At 43.3% G+C, this 22,165-nt stretch overlaps 2 protein-coding genes across 2 annotated transcripts; both read left to right on the top strand.

The window, feature by feature from the left end:
- Positions 1-5,829: 5,829 nt before the first annotated feature.
- Positions 5,830-7,835, top strand: LOC132797782 (uncharacterized). Its single transcript, XM_060809560.1, has 3 exons — positions 5,830-6,265; positions 6,377-6,613; positions 6,802-7,835. The coding sequence occupies exons 1-3, from the start codon at positions 5,830-5,832 to the stop codon at positions 7,833-7,835; spliced, it is 1,707 nt and encodes a 568-aa protein (XP_060665543.1).
- A 2,153-nt stretch (positions 7,836-9,988) lies between these two features.
- On the top strand, positions 9,989-11,078 carry LOC132797778 (uncharacterized; the record flags this gene model as incomplete). Its single annotated transcript, XM_060809555.1, has 3 exons — positions 9,989-10,021; positions 10,517-10,679; positions 10,757-11,078. Coding segments are annotated over exons 1-3 (514 nt in total), but the record flags the coding sequence as incomplete, so codon positions are not given.
- Between the last annotated feature and the right edge of the window lie 11,087 nt (positions 11,079-22,165).

The raw sequence follows: 22,165 nt of genomic DNA, 5'->3' as shown, positions 1-22,165 counted from the left end.
GGAAAAACGGCTATTGCGAGATCCACAAACTAATGCAAGTTATGTGGATTTCATGAAAGAATATGAAGCTCTTGGGCATATGAAGGAGATGCACACAAATGAAATAACAAAAGCACGGTACTTCATACCACATCACTGTGTGCTCAAACCTGAAAGTGCAACAACCAAATTAAGAGTGGTTTTCGATGCATCTGCAGTTACGTCGTCAGGAAAATCGCTCAACGACTTACTGCACAAAGGACCTACGGTGCAAAACTCTATATTTTCAATTTTGCTGCGATTTAGGACTCACAAATATGTTTTCACGGCGGACATAGAGAAAATGTACCGTCAAATCTGGATAAATCCCGAGGACCAATATTTCCAAACAATTGTTTGGCGCAATGATCCATCTGAGGATTTGCGATACTACAGATTAAAAACGGTTACCTATGGAACAAAAGCTACACCATATTTAGCCACAAAATGCTTGCAGCACATAGCACAAAAAGGCAGAAAGAAATACCCTAATGATGCTGCCGCATTGCAAAACGACTTCTATGTAGACGATTGCATAACCGGAGCCGAAACTATACCAGAAGCTCTACAGAGGCAACAACAGCTTAACAAACTTCTGCAAAATTCTGGATTCAAGTTAAGAAAATGGTGTACCAACAAATTCTAAGTTCTACAAGGAGTTCCGAGGGAAGACATCACTTCAAATGTACAACTGGAGGAGACTTCATATGAGGACTACACGATTAAGACACTCGGAATCACCTGGACACCAACGACAGATCACCTTTGTGGGAAAACGGAGATAGCAACAAAGGCCAACATATCAAGACGAGATGTTGTGTCTGAAATCTTTAGGATATTTGATCCTCTTGGTTTATTTTCCCCAGTTGTAATGAAAGCAAAAATGTTCATGCAACACCTCACAAAGGAGGGTTATGAGTATAAAGACGATCTGCCGGCTCATCTTCAGGAGGAATGGAAACGCTACAGGGAGGAGCTAAAGGTTCTGAATACCATAAAGGTACCACGTCACATTTACTCAGGAAAAACACCTGTGACGGCAGAAATCCACACATTTGTTGATGCCTCGAAGAAAGCATATGGAGCTGCTGTATATATCCGAGCAACATATAAGGACAAGCGAAGAACGATCCAGTTATTATGTGCAAAATAAATACAATAACTGTACCACGTCTGGAACTTAAGGCTGCTGTATTAGGAGCGCAGTTGACTTCCAAAATAAAGGAAGACTTGGCCATGAAAAATGCATCCACATATTACTGGTCTGATTCACGAATTGTACTGTCATAGATGAATTGCTCAGCATCCATTCGAGACAAATTCGTTGCCACTAGAGTTGCAACAATACATGAGCTATCCATACCAAAACAGTGGAGACATGTTGCATCAGAACACAATGCAGCAGATGTCCTCTCCAGAGGAATGACGGCTTCAAAATTCGCGGAACATGCCATGTGGTTTTACGGCCCTATGTTCCTACATGGTTCATCATCCACATGGCCGGCTCCTTTTATTGCTACCAACGAGGAATTAATAATTATGAATCCGCCAAAGGTTAGTCAATCATCCGTGATGACTATCACAAAAGAGGAGGACATAATATACATAATACAACATAATAACTCATTTAACAAGCTACTCAGAGTAATAGCTTACATGATGCGCTTCCGACGTAAGAAGAAATACATAAGCCATACCATTGAGTTTGATGAAATAATGGAAGCCCGAAAAATTGTTCTCCGCAACATTCAAAATATCGACTTCAAAGATGACATCAAACATCTCAAGAGGCAAAGGGAGACACTAAAAGGCAGTTCAATCAACTCATTATCACCATTCTTAGATCAGAATGGAATTTTGCGTGTAGGAGGTCGACTGGAGGCGGCAAATATATCATTTGACTCCAAACATCCGATACTTCTGCAATACAACGACCCTGTTGTGAAGATGATTCTTGTGCAAATACACAAGGACAACATGCATTGTGGACCTCAGGCTCTATTGACTACATCAAGGCAGCAATTCTGGATCCTTAAAGGAAAAACTATGGCTAGGAGCACGGTAAAAGCCTGTGTCAAGTGCACTAAAGCTAAGCCAAAATTAATGGAGCAGATCATGGGAAATCTGCCACCACTTAGGGTAACGCAAGCTCGACAATTTTTCAACTCTGGCGTCGATTATTGTGGACCATTTAAAATCCACTACAAAGTGAGAGGAAAGAAGCCTAGCACAGCTTACATTGCCATATTCTGCTGTTTCGCGACTAAAGCTGTGCATCTCGAGCTGGTTAGCGATCTCACAACAGAGGCATTCTTGGCAGCACTGCGTCGTTTCATTGCTCGGCGAGGGAAATGCCAAACTCTTCACTGCGACAACGCAACAAATTTTGTGTGAGCAAAAAACAAGTTGCAGGAGTTACAGGAGGCTATATTCTCCGATAATGCGAAAACCCAAATTCTCCAGGAGTGTAACAACAAGGGAGTTCAATTTAAATTCATTCCACCTCGTGCACCACACTTCGGAGGATTATGGGAAGCTGCATTAAAGTCGGCAAAACATTTATTACTAAAAAATGTGACGACAGCCGATCTTACTTATGAAGAACTGGAAACAGTTATAGTCGAAATAGAGGCCATATTGAACTCTCGACCATTAACACCACTGTCCGATGACCCAAATGACGTTACATCACTAACGCCTGGACACTTCCTAATTGGAGAGCCGCTAACTGCACAAGCTGATTGTGAACCATCGCAGCAACCAAAAACGTTAGGTAATCGATGGCAGGCCGTTTCAAAACTGAAACATGCATTCTGGAAACAATGGTCGCAGGATTATCTACAACAGTTGCAGCAACGTCAAAAATGGAGAAGATCCTCAGCAAACATAAAGGAAGGCACTTTAGTAATAATAAAGGAAGACAATGTTCCGGTATTACAATGGCCCATGGTAAGAATTGTTCGAGTCTTCTACGGGAAGGACAACTTTGCACGAGTGGTTGAAGTTAAAACGACCAAAGGGATCTTTAAACGTGAGATTCAACATGTTGCTCCACTCTTTAACGAAGAAGAACCCACTGACAAACATCCAATTGAAGAAGATGAAGTGGAAGAAGAAAACAAAGCAGTTGAAGACCGCCAGCTGAGGAAAAGGAAACAACCAAATCACGTTTCGATAACCACTGCTATGATTGTCATGGTATTATTACTACCATTAGCCTGGGCCCAATCGATTCAAATAACTCAGTTTGGATCAAAACCAGGAATATTTTTCGAGAAAATTGGTACAACCCAATTAGCAGTGGCTGACTGGACCATAGTGGCTTACTTCGATCTCAAGCCATATTTGAGAGACATGGCTACATTTTCAAAAGGAACAGAAAAAATTGGTCAAATGTGCGCTACACTTAATGATGCCCACTCATGTGAAGGAATGTACGAATACTTCCGACACATAGAGAATGAACTCATCATGGAAAATATGCTATTGGCCAAATCACAGAAAATTCGAGCACCATTGGACATCGTGGGAAACATTGCAAGCAGTCTATTTGGTGTATTAGATTCTCAATATGCACAAGACATGTCGAAAACAATATCGAAGGTCAAGGACAATGAAGATCATCTTTTGGAGTTATTACAAAACCAAACATCCTTAGTTGATTCAACAATAAACGTAGTGAAACGAGATGAAATTGCATACGCAAAACGACTCAACCTAATTGAAAGTCAAATGAATGCAATAATACAAGATAAATATCACTGGTACATCACGCTGACATCACAACTAACGTTGCTCGCTGCTAATCTACAACGAATGCAGAATGAAATCACCAAAGTGTTAACAGTCGTGCGCCACAACACTATTAGTCCACTTCTATTATCACCACGACAACTAAAGGAGCAATGTGATCAAATACGGGATCATTTGAAGCCTGATCAAATGCTACCTGTTAGCCAAGAAAACATACTCATACAAAATGATGCAAGCTGAAGGCACCATAGTAGATAATCATATGATTATAAAAATAACAGTACCATTGATATCGGCACAGGTATTGGACATATACAAATTAATACCGATCCCAGCTGCAAATATATGTGGATTTCATCTGTTCAAAATTAAAACACCATTCATTGCAATTAACAACTATCGAGATAGGCTTGTTGATATGACGACGGAAGACATAGCGAATTGTCGACCAAGATCGATAAATGATTTCATTTGTCACAGCAAGCAATCTTTACAGAAATGAGCTGCGAAATGCAACTATTCTATAGTAAAACAGACACTTCATGTCATCTGGAAATCACAAATAAAACGTTCATTTGGCAAGAGATGCATAAAAAGAATCAATGGATATTTGCGACAAGGACGCCAATAAAACTCTCAGCTGTTTGCACCGATGGAACATCAGATATCTGGTTACGCAACAGGGGGCTACTGACAGCAAAAGCAGGATGCACCATACGCAACTCCCTAATAACAGTAATCAGTCAAACTGGTATAGAAACATCGACGTTCACCCCATACGCCCGTTTTGGAGAAATCGATGGTAACAATACAACGATTAATATAACATCCAGGAAAACAAATAAATTTGGCTATACCGAACTACTGGATCTTCAACGGGATCTTGTACCAAACCGAAGACTCCGACTACCACATAGACTTGAGACGATCAAGCATCACCACATCGCAATGTACATCAGCCTAACATTCATCATAATAATATTGACCATTCACTGGGAAAGAAAATGGTACAAAAGAGACAAGAGACCACAGCAGGTCCAGGTACCATCGGTGGCAATGAGGAAAACCGATACGACTTTGAGTCCGCCGTTCACCATTAACATCGAGGATTGTTGAAACTGCGTTCAACGGCCGGGAGGATGTACGATTTCGAGACAAGCAGAAAATCGTGCGCTGCAGATAAGTAACAGATAGTCCTATACAAACAGGCACCGCTGCGTATCTACGACTTCACACCATCTGTCAGCACGCATGATTTGACCTGCATGCGTCATAAACTTAAGCGATATAAGATAAGGTTATCCTACTTTACAACTGTCCAGACTAATAAACTATGAGATAACTATTGATTATTACTGATAATTTATCAGGCTACCCATTGTAAACTATTAACAGATAATAATTAGACCTAAACAAACATTAGTTCTTAAGATATTGTATATATATGTAAACCCTGCATATTCCACAATAAAATCAGTACTTAACGAAAACTCGTGGTATTCACTTCTCCGAGCTCTATTTGTTTCAAGTACAGATTGCGGCAACGAAATTGTTACTGGTATCAAGAACCGGTGGCAGACAAAAAAACAAACCTTTCAGCTAATATTATTAACAGAAGATGTATCGCCAAATCCTCATGGACTCGAAACACACACCGTTCCAACGAATTCTGTTCCGTACGTCGGACGGTGAGATCCGTGACTTCGAGTTGAACGCAGTGACATTCGGTGTCAACTGTGCGCCTTTCCTGGCTCTACGAGTCCTCCACCAACTTGCTGATGACATACGCTTGGAGTATCCTCTCGCAAGCCGAGTCATTTCCAACAACATGTACGTGGACGACGTCCTGTCGGGGACACACACGAAAGAAGAGGCCATCCGGACCATTGCGGAAGTGTGTGCAGCCCTGGACAGCGCTGGCTTCCCGCTGAGGAAGTGGACGTCGAACCATAAGAGCGTGCTGAAGGACATTCCAAAGGACCATCTACTTCGAGAAGATTTCCTCGAACTCGAAGACGAAAACGGCGAAAACTCTGGGCATCAGGTGGCAAGCTCACGATGACGAGTTCTTCTTCATGCCACCAGAAGTTGCCCATCAGGATTCCTACACGAAGAGGGAAGTGCTTTCGCAAATCGCTAAGCTTTTCGACCCAGCCGGGTGGCTGGACCCTTTCGTTATCCGAGCCAAGATCTTCATTCAAGGAGTACCTCCAGAGCTATCCTGCTTTGGGAAAGATCCGGATTCCAAGATGGGTCCAATTCCAGACACGAGTGAAGCTCCAGTACCACGGATTCTGTGATGCGACAGAAAGGGCGTATGGAGCGGCGATCTATGTCCGTGTGGAGACGGCGAACAAGGTTTCCACACATCTCCTTACTGCGAAGACAATAGTGGCTCCTGTCAAGTCTCTCTCAGTGCCACGTTTGGAGCTTTGTGGCGCAGTCCTGTTGGCTGAGTTATCTGCAACCCTCCTCCTGAATCTGCCAGCAGAAAGTTTCCAGACTTTCTTTTGGACTGATTCAACAATTGTTCTCGCCTGGTTGAACAAGCCACCCTGCAGATGAACAACCTTTGTGGCCAATCGTGTGGCCAAAATCGTCCAAGCCAGCGACGCCAAGAACTGGTCGCATGTGCGATCCGAGCACAATCCGGCAGATCTTGCAAGCCGAGGTGTCCTGCCACAAGAATTGATTCGTAATCCTTTGTGGTGGCATGGACCAGAGTGGCTTCATCTCCCGTCGGATCAATGGCCAACATCTCCAAGTCCCATTCCGGAGACTCTGCTGGAGCAGCGGATTAAGTGCAACGTCGCTAAGTTACCTCCTACTCCTGATTTCCTGAGTAAGTTCTCTGAGTTTGGCAGGGCACTGCGCACGTCTGCCTATGTTCTCAGATTCATCGATAGAAGTCGGAAGTTGGCAGTTCCAAGCTCTACCGTGGTCCAAGCGGATGAGCTGTCACGGATCCAAGAGCGGCTAATCGTCATGACTCAACGACAAACTTTTCAACAAGAATACCACTGTCTGCAGTCCAAGCAGCAGGTTCCTTCCTCAAGTTCAATCCGAAACTTGAACCCTTTCCTCGATGGCAAGGGGATTCTACGGGCCTGTGGGCGTCCCACTCGCTGCGTTATGATGAGAGTCATCCAATCATCCTCTCGTATTCCTCGTCCTTTGCACGACTACTGGTTCGTTTCACCCATCGTATATCCTTACATGGGGGTAACCAAGTCGTCATGCGGCTGATCCGTTCCAGATTCTGGATTCCAAAATTGAAGGTCCTCGTCAAATCCACCATCAACTCTTGCAAGGTTTGCGTGATCTACAAGAAGAGACTGCAGACCCAAATGATGGGGGACTTGCCCAAGGAAAGGGCGTCCTACTCGAGACCTTTCACGCATACTGGAGTCGACTTCGCCGGCCCATTCGAAGTAAAAAATTACACTGGCCGAGCCTGCCTTATCACCAAAGGGTATGTCTGCTTCTTCGTGTGCTTCAGCACGAAGGCGATCCACTTGGAGGCAACATCGGATCTCACGACGCAGAAATTCCTGGCCGCATTCTCTCGTTTCATCGCACGGCGCGGGTGTCCATACCAGATGTACTCGGACAACGGGAAAACCTTCGTTGGAGCTGACAAGGTGATCTCCAACGACTTTTTGGAAGCGACGAGGGAGTGCATCATCGCACAACACGCCCACAAGAGCCTATCCTGGCACTTCAACCCGCCGGGCGCCCCGCATATGGGTGGATTATGGGAAGCCGGCGTAAAGAGTTTCAAGGCACTCTTTTACAAGGCGACCTCCACCGGGAAGTATACGTTCGAAGAGTTATACACTCTTCTCGCTAAGATCGAAGCCTGCCTGAATTCGAGGCCGATTTCCCCTATGTCCGAGGACCCTTCGGACTTACTAGCGCTCACTCCTGGCCATTTCCTCGTAGGTGGCCCACTTATTTCGGTGTTGGAACCACCAATTAACCAACCGGCCACCTCCATCCTCAATCAGTGGCAGCGACTGAAGGCTCTTCACCAAAAATTTTGTTTCCGTTGGAAAGATGAGTAGCTGAAGGAGCTGCACAATCGGACGAAATGGCAATCCCCTACGAGGAACCTTCGGATCGGTGACATGGTCGTCATAAAAGAAGACAACCTCCCCTCGAACGAGTGGCGGCTAGGACGGGTGCTGACGACGTGTCCAGGCACCGATGCCAAGGTCCGAGTTGTATATGTGCTCACGGCGCGGGGTACTATCCGAAAACCCGTGGCCAAACTCATTCTACTCCCGATGGACAGCAAGACTGACCCCTCCACGTCAGAAGGACGAATAACCTCCTATTCCGTACCCCCATTCGTCGTCCTGTGTTGTCCTGTTCCGTGTGTCATTGACAAAGCAAAGAGGCTACTACAATAATCATTTGGTTTTTTCTTGTTTCATTTCATGTAGTATGCCATCACATACATCCACCCACCAGGACCGCCCCGCTGGCACCAACTCGTTCCGGTGTCGCGTGTGCCGTGGGATCCACCCACTCCGGAAGTGTCAGCGATTCCTGAGGCTGACAGCGGAGAAACGGTTGAGAGCAGTACTCATCAACGAGTACTGCTCTAACTGTTTGGTCCACCAACCCTCCGGGCAATCCTGCCGCAGCGCGGGAAGGTGCAGGGTCTGTCGTGGGGACCACCACACGCTGCTGCACTTCAAGGAGGCACGCAGCGCTCGCCCAATCGTCAGCGACGAGGCGATGACCAACCGGTCTCCACCCGGTTCCGAACCGCAACACGGCCACGGTCCCGAACCTCAACACGGCCACGTTCGCGAACCCCAACACGGCCACGTTCGCGAACCCCAGTACGGTCACGTTCCCGAACTCCAGCACGGTCACGTTCCCGCTCGCCGTCTCCCCATCGACCGGCCTCGCCTACGCCCGAGGGGGCTTTTCCGACGTCGCTCGCATCCTTGCTGCAGGACAAGGCTGTGAGCATCCTTCCAACGGCCAACATCCTAATCGACACCGGATGTAAGACATTCGAGATGCGAGCGCTGATCGACCCGTGCACGGCGACCAGCCGTATCAGCGGCTCATTGGCAACGGCCTACCGGCTATCCGTCACCCGCGTTGGTACGGAAGGCGTCTGCACGGCGATCATCCGCTCGCGGACATCCGAGTTCCGTCGAAAGATGATGCTGCAGGTGGACTCTCAACTCTGCTGCCGCACCCCCCTCCGTCCCGTCGATGGCGAAAACTTGGAGCAGTTCCGCAGCATTACGCTCGCCGACGAACGCTGGTTCCAGCCATCGATGGTGTCCCTGGTGCTCGTCACTGATGTGTATCCTCACATCATCCAACCTGGCCTCCTGCCGAGCACCAACGGTTTGCCAATGGCCCAGAATTCCACCTTGGGTTGGATTCTGTCCGGTCCATTTGGAAAATGATACCGTTTGCAACTCATTGCAAGAGGGGGGATGTTGATGCCAGATGACTGCAGGTGTGACCACTCAGGCCAGCTGACAGTGTGGTCGCGATCGCAAGTTGTCGATAGCGACAAAGCTGGTATACTGTGCGTGTGACCGTGTCATACGCGCAGCCACACTGTTCTTGGTTTCCTCTAGAGATGGTCACCCGGCCCTTTTTAGAGCTTTTTGCTATTCCGCCTTTGCTTCTATGTTCGAATTTTCTCAAGCACATGCAAAAAGTATATTTTCAAGTGTCAAATAAAAAGTTGTGAAAAAGTCACAATCTGCTACAAAATTAAAGTGAAAGTGGTTTTAATTTACTTGGAATACGCCCCCCTACAAACAGTGTTAAATAACACCATTTGGACTTTGGCGGGACTTCAAATACTTGCAGAAAATAACTAAATGAAACAAATATTAATATAATTTAAAATTACATTTAAATACTCTATTTACATATATATTGCTTTGTTATAATTAATAAATTTACGCAATTTTATATTCTATTTCATTCTATTCGAATCAAATAGACAAATATTTTGCTTTTTGTTTTATTCAAATCGGTTAAGCCGTTTTCGGGAAAATTCAATTTTTGTGATTATTGCCAAACTAATATTACCATGGTGGCAACACACCCTTTATGAACTTGGTGGCAACTCTGGAACATAACGGAATAGTGCTGTATGTTCTGTTAAATAACAAGTTCTGCACAAGTGATTTATAAAGTTAAAAGTTTATAAAGTGAGAGTAAACAAAATATTGAAAATGCCACCTAAATTGGTGTCCACCAAATCGTAAGTACATACATATGTATAATATGTACATCCGGTGCGCACTTTAAGTGCAGTAGCATACATACATATATGTATATATGTATATGCATGTATATATATGCATGTATATATATGAATATGCAGTGGCGCTTTTGTGACAATGCAGCGGCCATTCCGGGAAAATATAAATTGATTGGAAAAGTGTGTGTTCAAAGTGAATAATATTGTTTTGAATATTCAATGTCATAAATATATATTCGAAGTGTTAAAGTATTGTAAATATATATACTCATATACATATGAATATATAAATATAAAATTATTATTATTCACTTTGCAACACATTTTGTCTCAATATCTGAAAAGTCCCTGTACTTCAAGCGTCCCTGTATTTAATACAAGTAATAATTTCAGAGTCAATGGCCTTAGTAGCTAGCACTTCCTTCTTTTATTATTTTTTATAATAAGTAACATGTAAATAAATAAATAATTTCAATGTTTCCTTTGCATTTATAGCAACTATGGATATAAGGATGCTGTACAGGAGGCAGTTTCCGAGGGACTTTCGACGTTGGATTACCAAATATTGTTGGACAAACTGAATGCCAATCAGAAGCGAGTGGTTCCATTTGGCAACACTAGCAAAACTCGTTATGCCTTGCTAAAGTGCTTCCAACGTGTAAGTATTAAAAATTTGAATTTAATATATGTAAATATTTGTAGATTATTTCAATTCTAATTTGAATTTGTATATAGTTCCAGGCAAAATCCAATGATGTCACTAATGGAGTCTATGAGTCTACTGACATTTCCATTGAGCCGGCAGACGAAACATTGATAGAAGCCAATTTGAAATGTTTTCGAAAAGAGTGCCACAGTGGAAATGAAAGTTTGAATCGATCGGTTCTCCTAGTTGACAATTTGAATAGCCCACGTGCAATGTTTTCAAAATGCAATTATGAGGACTGTAAATTTAATGTAATCGATTTTAAAAATATATATTCTTTATTAACAAACCATTTCTCTGCTTCAAAAAGTATAGAGCACATGAATAGAGAATCTAACAGCTCTCATAATTGTGCGTGTGTTTTATACTTTAAGAAGCTTATAATTAATAAGTTAAATTTTGTAGCGTATGGTTATTGTATGGTCATTGTGATCCATCTTGCAATAGCTTTATATTTAAAGGGTCTTTTGATGGGGTGGTTAAAGTGTTAACAAGTAGTCTTAAAATAACACATACTAAGTATTTAAAAAAACAAACGCAGTGCAGGGCTGTGAACAGATTTATAGAAAGAGCCTCCATAAAAAACTGTACTGCGTTTGAATATAGAGTTTAAAAAATTTAACAAGTTAAATATGACTAGAGCTTTAATTGGTAATGACCAGATGACAAATGAGAAACTGCCATTTTATAGAAATTTAATATCAGAAAACAACGAGAAATTTGATTTCGACAAGGATCCTTTTGTCGATGCTTTCGGTATGATTTCTAAAGGGCATTCTCATTTTATTCAGTATTTATCAACCCAACTCGAAGTCTTTTTTTTTTATGGAACAAAGAACATATTAATATGTTATTGACCCATATAAAACAAGGCACTTTACATATGGATGCCACAGGAAATGTAGTGCAGCCTTTGCACTTTGTAAAGAAGAGAATATTTTTGTATTCATTAGTAGCCCATATCCCTAAGCTCCATATTGTATTCCCAGTAGCTCATGCAATACTTTCGAATCATACATCGTATGACATTGGAAGATTTTTGTGCGAGTTACGGGAGTTTTGTTTAAAAAATCGATTCAAATGGCCTATTTGCAGTAGAATAATAACTGATGTTAGTTTTGCTATTATTGGGGCCATTTTAAAAGAGCTTAATAATCTTGAGATTGTAAATTATAATGAAATTTGTTTTAATTATGTATATAATAATAGTTCAACTTTTCCTAATGTTTGTGTTCAGTTTTGTACAAGTCACTATTGCAAAATGATGTGCCGTAATATTGATGAAATAGTTGGTTTGCACAACATTGAATTAAGAACATTTTTAAGAAATTGCTTAGGTTACGCCTATTCGATTGACAACGTGCAAGAATTAGAAAAATGGTTCAAGAATCTTGCAAACATTCTTCTTTCTCCATGTATTAATAAGATAGTTGATAACGCCAAAGCTTATTTTATAAATTACCGTAACGATACATTTTTTTTTAATTTTAATGAACAATTTTTTGCCCAAACACCAATAAATGATAAAGTAACTGATATAACACTAAATTCAATAACTTTGGCAAGTCCGTTTTGTAAAAAATTTGAAACCATTTACATTGAAGTCATTAATAATTTAAATAAATTTAATACATCTTACGCGAACAATATTTTTTACTGCCCGAAAATGTTAGAGTTCATTTTAAAAGAGTATATTGGACTAATATTATTGGAATATTTATTGATTCATCTGGCAAAAGACCAAGCAATAGACAAATTGAATAGTTTTTTAAAGTAGTTAAGCATAGTATTATTAAACCGAATAATAAGAAGGGGTTAAAAAATTAAAATTGGCCGCTTTATTCGGAAAATGGAGGAATGCTCTGTTTCCGTCATGAAGCAGCTTCAACTTTCTCTCCCTTCACACGACCAACTGACTAACGTAACTATCATTAGACCAAAAAATAATAAACTTAGAATTAACGAAAGTAAATATTTAAATGAAATGGCTGATAAGCGAAAGCTCTCTCGACATATTGAAAGATGGCAAAAGCCAGCTTTAAAGAAGCTTAAAGTGGGAATGTTTAAAAATGATTTTTCCACTTTGGAAAAATTCCATGACTCTAAAGTCAAAGATTGGCTGGCAAAAATCCTCTGCTGAACCCTCCCCGAGGGTGCTGGCTGGGAAGGATCTGTATTACCTCATTGTCAACGGGTAGCAGATCTCTACTATACGTCTATATTTCAGGAACTGCAGATCCTAGCTGAGGACTCTGTTCCTTATCTTTCGGGCATCTGTCTGAAGATAAGTAGCAGAATCCATGGTACGAGGTGTCTGGCGGTCAGACTGAAAATGCTATGGGGAGCTCCCAAGAACAAAATTAGCCAAAAATGGTCTCAGAATGGACTCATTAAACAATTCAACCCGGGCTGGGATGTCAGCCCAAACGTCGGTGAAACGCGTGACTGCTACCGCCGGCGGGCACGGGGGGGAGAGATCCTCTCTGCGTGTCGCCAGCGGTCACACCTCTGAGGCGGCGGGAGCAGGCCGTATCAGTTGTAACAACACTGCCACCAAAAATTCGAGGCTGGTGCGCGCGGGTGCTGTGGTCTTAACCGACACGGACCAAAAGAGCGCTGCGCCAACTTCTACGGTGGAGGGGGAACGTCTTCCTCTTCAGTCACCCCTGCCTATCGCCAGCACCTCCAAGGTTGCGCAGCGGGGCACGGGGGGCTGAAGGAGAAGGCCAAAAATAAGGCGGCGGCCCGTATTTACGCAAGACTTAGTGGCTTGCCTGGGCCAACACGTGGATGCGGGAAAACCAACTTAGCCCCCTTCCAAAAGACACTAAAGTGCAGACCGGTTCTACCGGCTCTGCCAACAAGAAGGTGGAGTCCATGGCAAGCAAGCCCCAACGGTCCGCTGAGAGTCCCAAGCAAGGGGCCCTAGTGAGCAAGAGGCTGCGAGCACCTGGCTCCACCAACACGGACTCGAACAAGACGAGACAGAGAGCAACGGTTGCTGAAACTGCCAGGCGGCATCTCGCCGTTGCTCTCATAGACAGAGGGGACCCTAACGGAAAAATGTCTGCAGAGAGGTGGCGGTTGACCCATAGTAAGCTGGTCGACGCACTGTTTGTCAGGATGGAGAATGTCCCAGACAGTCCAATGCCTACATTCGAAGGCACTGGCTGGATGAATGGTGTCAAGATCCTGACATGCAAGGACGACCCAACATTGCAGTGGCTGCAAGCGACCGTACCCAAACTGGACGGACTGTGGGAGGGGGCCAAGCTGGACGTGATGGACAGGAATAATATTCCGTCCATGCCGAAGGCGAAAGTCCTTTTCCCAATAGTTGTTCAGGGCGAGCGGGCGCTTCAGCTGCTTAAAAAGCAGAACCTGGCCATACCGACGAGTGATTGGTCCGTGCTGAAGGTTGATGAACCTTTACCCAGTGGTGGGCAACACGTGATCATTCAGATCAATAAGGAGGCCGAGGATTTGCTATATAAACGCAATGGGAAGATGGCGTGGGGCTTAGGGAGCGTGTACCTTCGCCTCAAAAAACGTCATCCCAACGACAAGGACACACACACGCTGAGGTCAGGGGAGGTCGAGGCAGATCTCGGTCTCGAGAGCGTGACCGACGCCACCCAGCACCTCAGCTTGACTGATGAGACGGAGGAGGTGGGGGAGGAACTGTCCATGAAGACGGGCCCCCGCGAGTTTGCTAACCTCTAATGAGTGTGCTGCAACTCAACCTCCATAAGTCTAAAACGGCTTCGGCGGAGCTACTCCTTGCCCTGGAGGAAGTGTCCGCCTACGCGGCTTTGGTCCAAGAACCGTGGATAGCGTCGGGCAACACGGTTGCTAGGCTGAAGTCGCTTAATTACGATCTGTACGTCCCGACATTGGTAAGTAGATCGAGAACTGCCATCCTTGAAAAAAAGGGGCTAAAAGCTCATCTACTACCTAATTACAGCAATGACGATCTTACCGTGGTGGTGCTGGAGAGCCGTGAGGGATGTTTGCTGCTGGCATCCTGCTACATGGCCCACGACATGCCGGCTCCACCTGACGAGCTGCGGAGGCTGGTGCACATGGTCTGCTCCTCCAATAAACATCTAATAATCGGAACGGACGCCAACGCCCACCTTAGCGTCTGGGGAAGTCCCGACATTAACGACAGGGGTGAGTCAGTTCTTGATTTTATCCTTAACTATAAGCTTAGACTAGCCAACAGAGGTGAGGTATCTACCTATGTAGGTCCCACCTCTTGTAATGTGCTGGACTTAACGATTGCAACTGAGTGTACCAATGTAGAAGAGTGGAGGGTCCTGGAAAGACCCTCCTTCTCGGATCATAAGTACATTCAATTTACCATTCCTTTTAACAGGGTACCTGCGGCTCAGCCGTTCAGAAATCTCTAGACCGACGAGAAGACCGAAGCCACCCTGGTGGAACCCAGATCTCTCATCGCTTCGTGGGGAGCTTACATGTTTCAACTTGCTAAGAAGGCGGACAATGAATATGTCTGGGACGAGTACAGGTCTCTCCTTAAGTCTCACAAGAGGATGATCCGATCATCCAAAAGGTCTTCATGGAGAACCTTTGCTCTGACCTGGACAACATCAAAGACACCTCCAGACTGAGGAAGCTGCTGTCCAAGCAGGCTTCCAGTCTTAGTCTGCTCAAGTCGGGCGATGGAGTGTAGACGGAGAGCAGTGCTGAAACTCTTTAAGCACTGCTCTCAACTCATTTCCCGGGATGTATTGGAATGGAGAACAGTGACTGGCAGCTCCTTCCTAGTCTCTCAGTTATGAGAGCCCCTGCCGGTCTAATTACAGTTAATAAAATAATTTGGGCTATCGACTCCTTTGCGAAGGTCAGGTCGCCCGGTCTCGATGGACTTTCGCCAGCAATGCTGCAAGCCAGCAAGCTCACGATTGTTCCGTGGCTATCGGGTATCTATTCGGCGTGCCTCGCACGGGGTCATATCCCCATTCTTTGGAGGACCTCGAAAGTCATTTTCCTGCCCAAGGCGGGCAAATGCAGTCATGTGGTCCCAAATGACTTCCGGCCTATCAGCCTAACCTCTTTTCTGCTAAAAACATTGGAAAAGCTACTTGATTTGCACATCAGAAGCAACTCAATGCATCTGTTGTCCCCAAATCAGCATGCGTATTCAAAGGGCAAGTCCGTTGAGACAGCTCTCCATGCTCTAGTAGCCTCCATTTAAAAAGCAGACCATTATAAAGAATATGCCTTGGGTGCATTTCTTGACATTTCAGGCGCCTTCAACAACGTTACTACTGACGCTATTATGAAGGGCCTTACCTCAACTAACACGGCACCAGCGATCCACAGGTGGGTCAACCGCCTTCTTTGCGACAGGCGGGTGGTGGCTACGTGGGGCGATGCGGCCATTACAAAGGTAGTGCGAGGTGGCACTCCCCAGGGTGGGGCTCTCTCGCTTCTCCTTTGGAATTTGGTCGTAAATAGCCTACTTCAAAAATTTACTAGACGGGCCCCCAAGTTAATTGCCTATGCCGACTACATAAGCATTTTGATAACTGGGAAATGCCCAACCACCCTTAGTTCCGTAATGGAACTTACTTTGCGGGAAGTTAAAGCATGGGCCGAATCAGCCGGGCTCAGCATTAACACGGACAAAACGGACCTTATCCTCTTCACGAAGAGGTATAAGGTGCCTGCGTGGTCCCCCCTAAAATAGGCTGCACCATACTAAAGCCGAGCCTAGCAGTAAAATACCTAAGTGTGGTCCTGGACACCAAACTGTCATGGAAGAAAGGGTGAAGAAAGCCACCGGAGCCTCGTACATGGCGAAAAAGATGCTTAGTTGCACTTGGGGCCTCTCTCCTAATCTAATGCGGTGGATATACATCTCAGTTGTTCGCCCTATCCTCACCTATGGTGTTATAGTGTGGTGGCAGGCCACAGAAAAAAGGACGTACCTATCCATCATGGAAAGGACACAGCGTCAAGCGCTACTGTGTATCACAGGCGCTCTCAGGTCGACGCCAACTAAAGCCCTCGAGGTAATAGCTGGTGTCGAACCATTAAACCTATACGCGCAATCCATAGCCGCAAAATCGTCCCTACGGATTGCCGCAACTGGCAATCTGGGTCTGCTAGGCTATGGTCACAGCGCCATTGCAACCAATGCATTGGTAGGGAGACTAGTAGAGACTTGGACTATACTATCCCCCTTACCAGTACTGACCATATTAACACAATATTCTTGGAACCGGAGTGCTGGCGGGAAGGGTTATGCATTCCCGAAGCCCTCAACCTCTTCACCGACGGGTCGAAGATGGATGGTGGTGTCGGATCGGCCGTATACTGCTCTCTATTAACATCTTTGTTGACAGCCAGGCTGCAATAAGATCAATGCACTCTGATGTGGTCAAGTCCAAAGTTGTCCTGGACAGCAGAAGAGCAATAGAGTCGCTGAACGCATCTGCGGTCGTGCGTATCTATTGGATCCCAAGCCACCAGGTCATCGATGGCAACGACATCGCAGACACTCTCACCAAAAAGAGGGAGTGGGGCTCGATGTCGGTAACATGTGTAATGTTCCGATATCCCTGCGAACTCTAGGCAGTGAAATTGAGGTGCGCTCTAGACTTCAGTGGGACGCGAGCTGGCGTAATGCCAACTCGTGCAAAACTGCAAGGCTGATGTGTGCCTCTACTAACAAAAACTTAACCAAATTCGACATGCAGCTTTCAAGGAAAGACTGCAGGCTAATGCTAGGCATTTTAACTGGTCACTGTCTGTCAGCTGTCCATGCTGTAAAGCTGGACATCACGAACAGTGATCAGTGCAGGAAATGCAACGAACCCGGGGTTAAGGAAACACTTGAGCATCTTCTCTGTAGATGCCCAGAGTTATCCCGACTCCGGTTGAAATACCTTAATTCGCCGTGCCACAACGATCTTTGGGACGTTTCACGGCTACCTCCTAAGAAGCTGCTGGCTTTTGCCAAAAATGCATCCATACTGCGCGATTTCCGAGACGTAGATAAGCTACCGGTAGAGCTACGGTCTATGCTTTGCCCCGTACAGGGACAGCCGGTCCTACCTAAACCTAAACCTAAGTCAAAGATTGTAAAATGGAGGTTAAAAAAAATTTTTGAACAGGACTACTCGAATTCAGCCATTTCAACTAAATTTGATATGGAAGATATCCAAAAGCAATAATTTTATTAGATTAAAATCTCAAACTAACAACCTAAATTTAAATCAACAAATAATAATATTAAACTTTGAGTCTCTTTTCAGGAAAGTTCATGGTGACTTGGATAGTCAACAATTTGTTTTTAAAATTTTTGTGGGCGATTTGTTTTCGTTAATCGATCAGAGCTGGCTAACAAACTTTATCGTTGATGTTAGCCTCACTGTTCTGATATACGAAAACAAAATCGAAACCATCATAAATTTGCCTTGTCAATTAGGACAATTTAGTTTTAATAATGATAAATTAATTGGCAAATATATTAGATCTCATAAATTTAAATTACTTATAATTCCCCATTGCTTTGAAAATCATTTTTATATTTTATTTATTAACAAGTCCAGTAAAAAAATAATATTTTTAGACCCCTTCGGGGATTCGAGGAAAACTTCTCTGTTTGAAAATTATTATTTAAAATTGTTAAAACATATAGAGCCTAACGTAACTTATTCCATATTTAAAATACCACATGATACTCAATTTGATAGCTACAATTGTGGCATTTTAATTTTTTAATACGCTGAAAGATTTTTATCAAACACTTCGCTTACTAATTTAAAATCGCATGATTTATTTAGGAGCGAATTGTTTGATAAACTTCTACGGTATGGAGATTCTCTAGATGATTTTTGTTTACACTGCTGTGCTGAGCAGAAACCACCTTCCGAATCCCAGTGTATTTTTTGTGATCGACCTATATGCAATAATTGCAAACGAGATTATTATGATGATACACAGAATTAACACATCGCTCAATAAGTTCCCGGCCCGAGATATAGGGGGCAGTAGTAAGCAAACATCGATATTTTTTATGGATAGTGTCAATTATCATAAGCTCTGTGTAAAAATTTTACAACTCTGCGACCACGTGCTTTTAAGTTACAATTTTTAAAGTGAAACGACCTTTCATTTCATTTCACAACCTTTCCTCATTAAACACTGTATTTTGATAGGAAAGAATACGGTAGAAGCCAAAATTTGGCTTGATAAGCATTACCCGGATTCTTCTCCAGGAAAATCAACGATTAAGGATTGGTATAATGAATTTAAAAGTGGTCGTGTGGTCACCGAAGACGCTGAGCGTAGCGGACGCCCAAAAACAGCAGTTACGCCAGAAAATTTCGCAAGAATATGAAAAATGGTATTGGCCGATCGCAGTAGTTGGAATATCAAGTTACTATAAAAATCTAATTTTTGTACAAGGAAGTTAATTAGGGTCACCTGTCATTAATGTCAATTTAGGGGTAATAAAAATGCAATTTAATTAGGGTCACCTGTGTAAATGTCAAGTGTGAGGTAATAAAAATGCAATTTAATTAGGGTCACCTGTGTAAATGTCAAGTGTGAGGTAATAAAGATGCAATTTAATTAGGGTCACCTGTTGAAATGTCAAGTGTGAGGTAATAAAGATGCAATTTAATTAGAGTCACCTGTGGAAATGACAAGTGTGGGATTTGTGTGACGAATCGTACGCGACCCGAGACGGGGCGATGAAAGGATCGGGATCGGGGCGTTTCGTCACACAAATCCTTCGGAGTCGGGGTCGGGGTCGAGGTCGCTTGTCCCGAGACGCCCTCGGGGTCGGGGTCGAGATCGCTTGTCCCGACACGCCCTCGGGGTCGGGGTCGCACTCGGGCTCGCAGTCGGGGTCGCAGTCGAAAACGATTCGTAGATCGAGGACGAAAACGTGTGACGAACACGTGCTACGATACGCTCACGAGGTCGCGTGTCCCGAGACGAGACGGTGAGGGGATCGGGGTCGGGGTCGCAGTCGATTCGTAGATCGTACTCGAAAACGTGAGACGAAGTCGTCCTACGAAAACGTGATACGCTCTTTAACGAACGTAGCGTACGAACGCGCGAACACCCACCTCGAAAACGTAGGGCGTGGGGCAACGCATCATACTAGATCGAAACGTTACGAAACGAAAGAACGGAAACGTGACGCAGCGCCACATCCAAGACGATCGAATACGTGAATCAACGTTACGAAACGTGATGAAATATGCTCGGAAGCCCAACGCTACCTGAAAAACGATCGAAGGCGCCTTGCACGTGACGCATCGCTACCTGTAAAACGATCGTAGGCGCCACGCTACCTGTAAAACGAACGAAGGTGTGACGCCCACTTGTCTCGTCAATTCGAATGCATTCGAAATCGGAGCGAAGGAAGGAAGGAAGACGTGATGAATGTTAAAAAAGGATGGGAACATGATGTAATTCAGAAGAGAGTACAAGACCATTTCCAAGACACTTGAAGATAAAATAGAAAATCTGAAAGAAAAACCGAATAGTCCTCTAAAAATTCCATTTCCCTTAAAGATATACTATTCTTCTTTGCATGTTCTGTATGTAACATAATTTCCATTTCCAAGACACTTGAAGATAAAATAGAAAATCTGAAAGAAAAACCGAATAGTGCTCTAAAAATTCCATTTCCCTTAAAGATATACTATTCTTCTTTGCATGTTCTGTATGTAACATAATTTTATTTCCAAATACATTGTTTAAAATCGATTCTCTAAACTAACATACATTTTTATAATTTTTTTTTATTTTTGTGAGCGAACAGTATAGAAATGACAGGCACATGTATCGACTCCATCCTCCACATCGTTATGAGCCCAACAGCAGGATGCGAAATGTTGACCATGAACATTAGAAACCAATGGTCCATCACATATTCTATTATTAAAATATTTCAATGATTCTGATAAATATTCCATGTGTTCAGGAAAAATGTTATCCTTAAACATTTTCATAAAATTATTTATTCCAGTTATAAGTTGTTGTATCGAAATATGAGTTGTGGAGTTGATCTTGTTTTCAATCAATATCATTTTAAATTTCTTTCGATCCGTTGACGTCTGCTCGTAATGATTTCCAAAAGGTGAATGAAGAAATATTTTGAGAAAAAAATTATACGATACGTTGAACTAATCCGGTCAGTGGGGTATATTCAACTAGACGATCGTGAATGAGAAGTCAATATACCTTTGTATTCAACTGACTTGGTACTCTTAATTCAGTTGAAATTTTAACATCAATTGGCCCTGATTTGACCGACTCGTTTTGATATGAAAGATCAACAACAACAATAGGAGCCTTTGACTTGAAGTCTAGTGGTGATAAAAGTGGACGAGGCTCGCGGTTGTTGTAACTCTCTTGGAATTTCACGTACATATCATACAAGGCAGCAAACCGATTTTCATTGAATTTTACATTTAAATCTTCATATGGATAGACTTCAGAATTTAAATACACTTTTGCATTTCTCAAATTGTTTGTAATTAGATTCCCATTTAATGTAAACGCAATGACTGCAAACCGTGGACGTTCTCTATTTGCAGCTAGCTTAACGTTCCATACATGATGAGTACCCTGTACCAACGAGGGATTTATATAACAATCCCAGCTGCGGAATGAAAGTGGAAGTGTAGCTCCACTTTTGACTACATTGAACATTTTAATTTTAGTAGTATCGCTTGGAACAATGTGGGGTACTTTCCAACTAATGTTCTGTATAGCAATTTTATGTTCAACACCTCCGACTGGTTTTTCAAACATATCATTCATATTTTTAGCTAGCAAGAGAATGAGTTCATGTTTACAATTTAATATAACTTTTTTATGATCTTCAGCGAATCCCATTAGCATTGAAAAGCTGAAATGACCTCCGCAAGATATACTCTCTCCTGCACTCCACCCGGCATTACGATAACATAGAGACTCCTGTCGACCAATGGAAAGAAAGTTTTTCAGAGTAGATGTGATTCCAGTAAACCGTGTTCTATCCAGTTCGCATCCGTTCAATTCATATCTTATTTTATCCAAAAATAGGCCATGCAATTATTTTAAGCAAGCCGGCAACATCATTTGTTGTACTTGTGCCCGAATTTTGGTTAGTAATTTTACTAAGTGTCCCTACAAAGTGGAGGAAACTTTCAGACGGCAACACATACCAATCTTGGTTTTGTATTGTAATACGAACTTCATCATTTGTTTTGAAGTTCTGCTGATATGGGTAATAAGTGTGATATTCTTTTTCGTGATACTCTCATCATTGTGAGGTTTATCTTGGACAAAAAAAATTTCATTCATTTGAAATGAAAGTAGTAATTTTACTGAATATTAAATCCAAGTGATTTTAAAATCAGTTTATTTTTATACCCGCTACCCATAGGGTAGAAGGGTATTAT

This window comes from Drosophila nasuta, unplaced genomic scaffold, assembly GCF_023558535.2.
Source record: "Drosophila nasuta strain 15112-1781.00 unplaced genomic scaffold, ASM2355853v1 ctg20_pilon, whole genome shotgun sequence".
Taxonomy (NCBI): Eukaryota; Metazoa; Arthropoda; class Insecta; order Diptera; family Drosophilidae; genus Drosophila; species Drosophila nasuta.
Note: the sequence above shows the minus strand (reverse complement) of the source record. Positions and strands in the feature narration are given on the sequence as shown.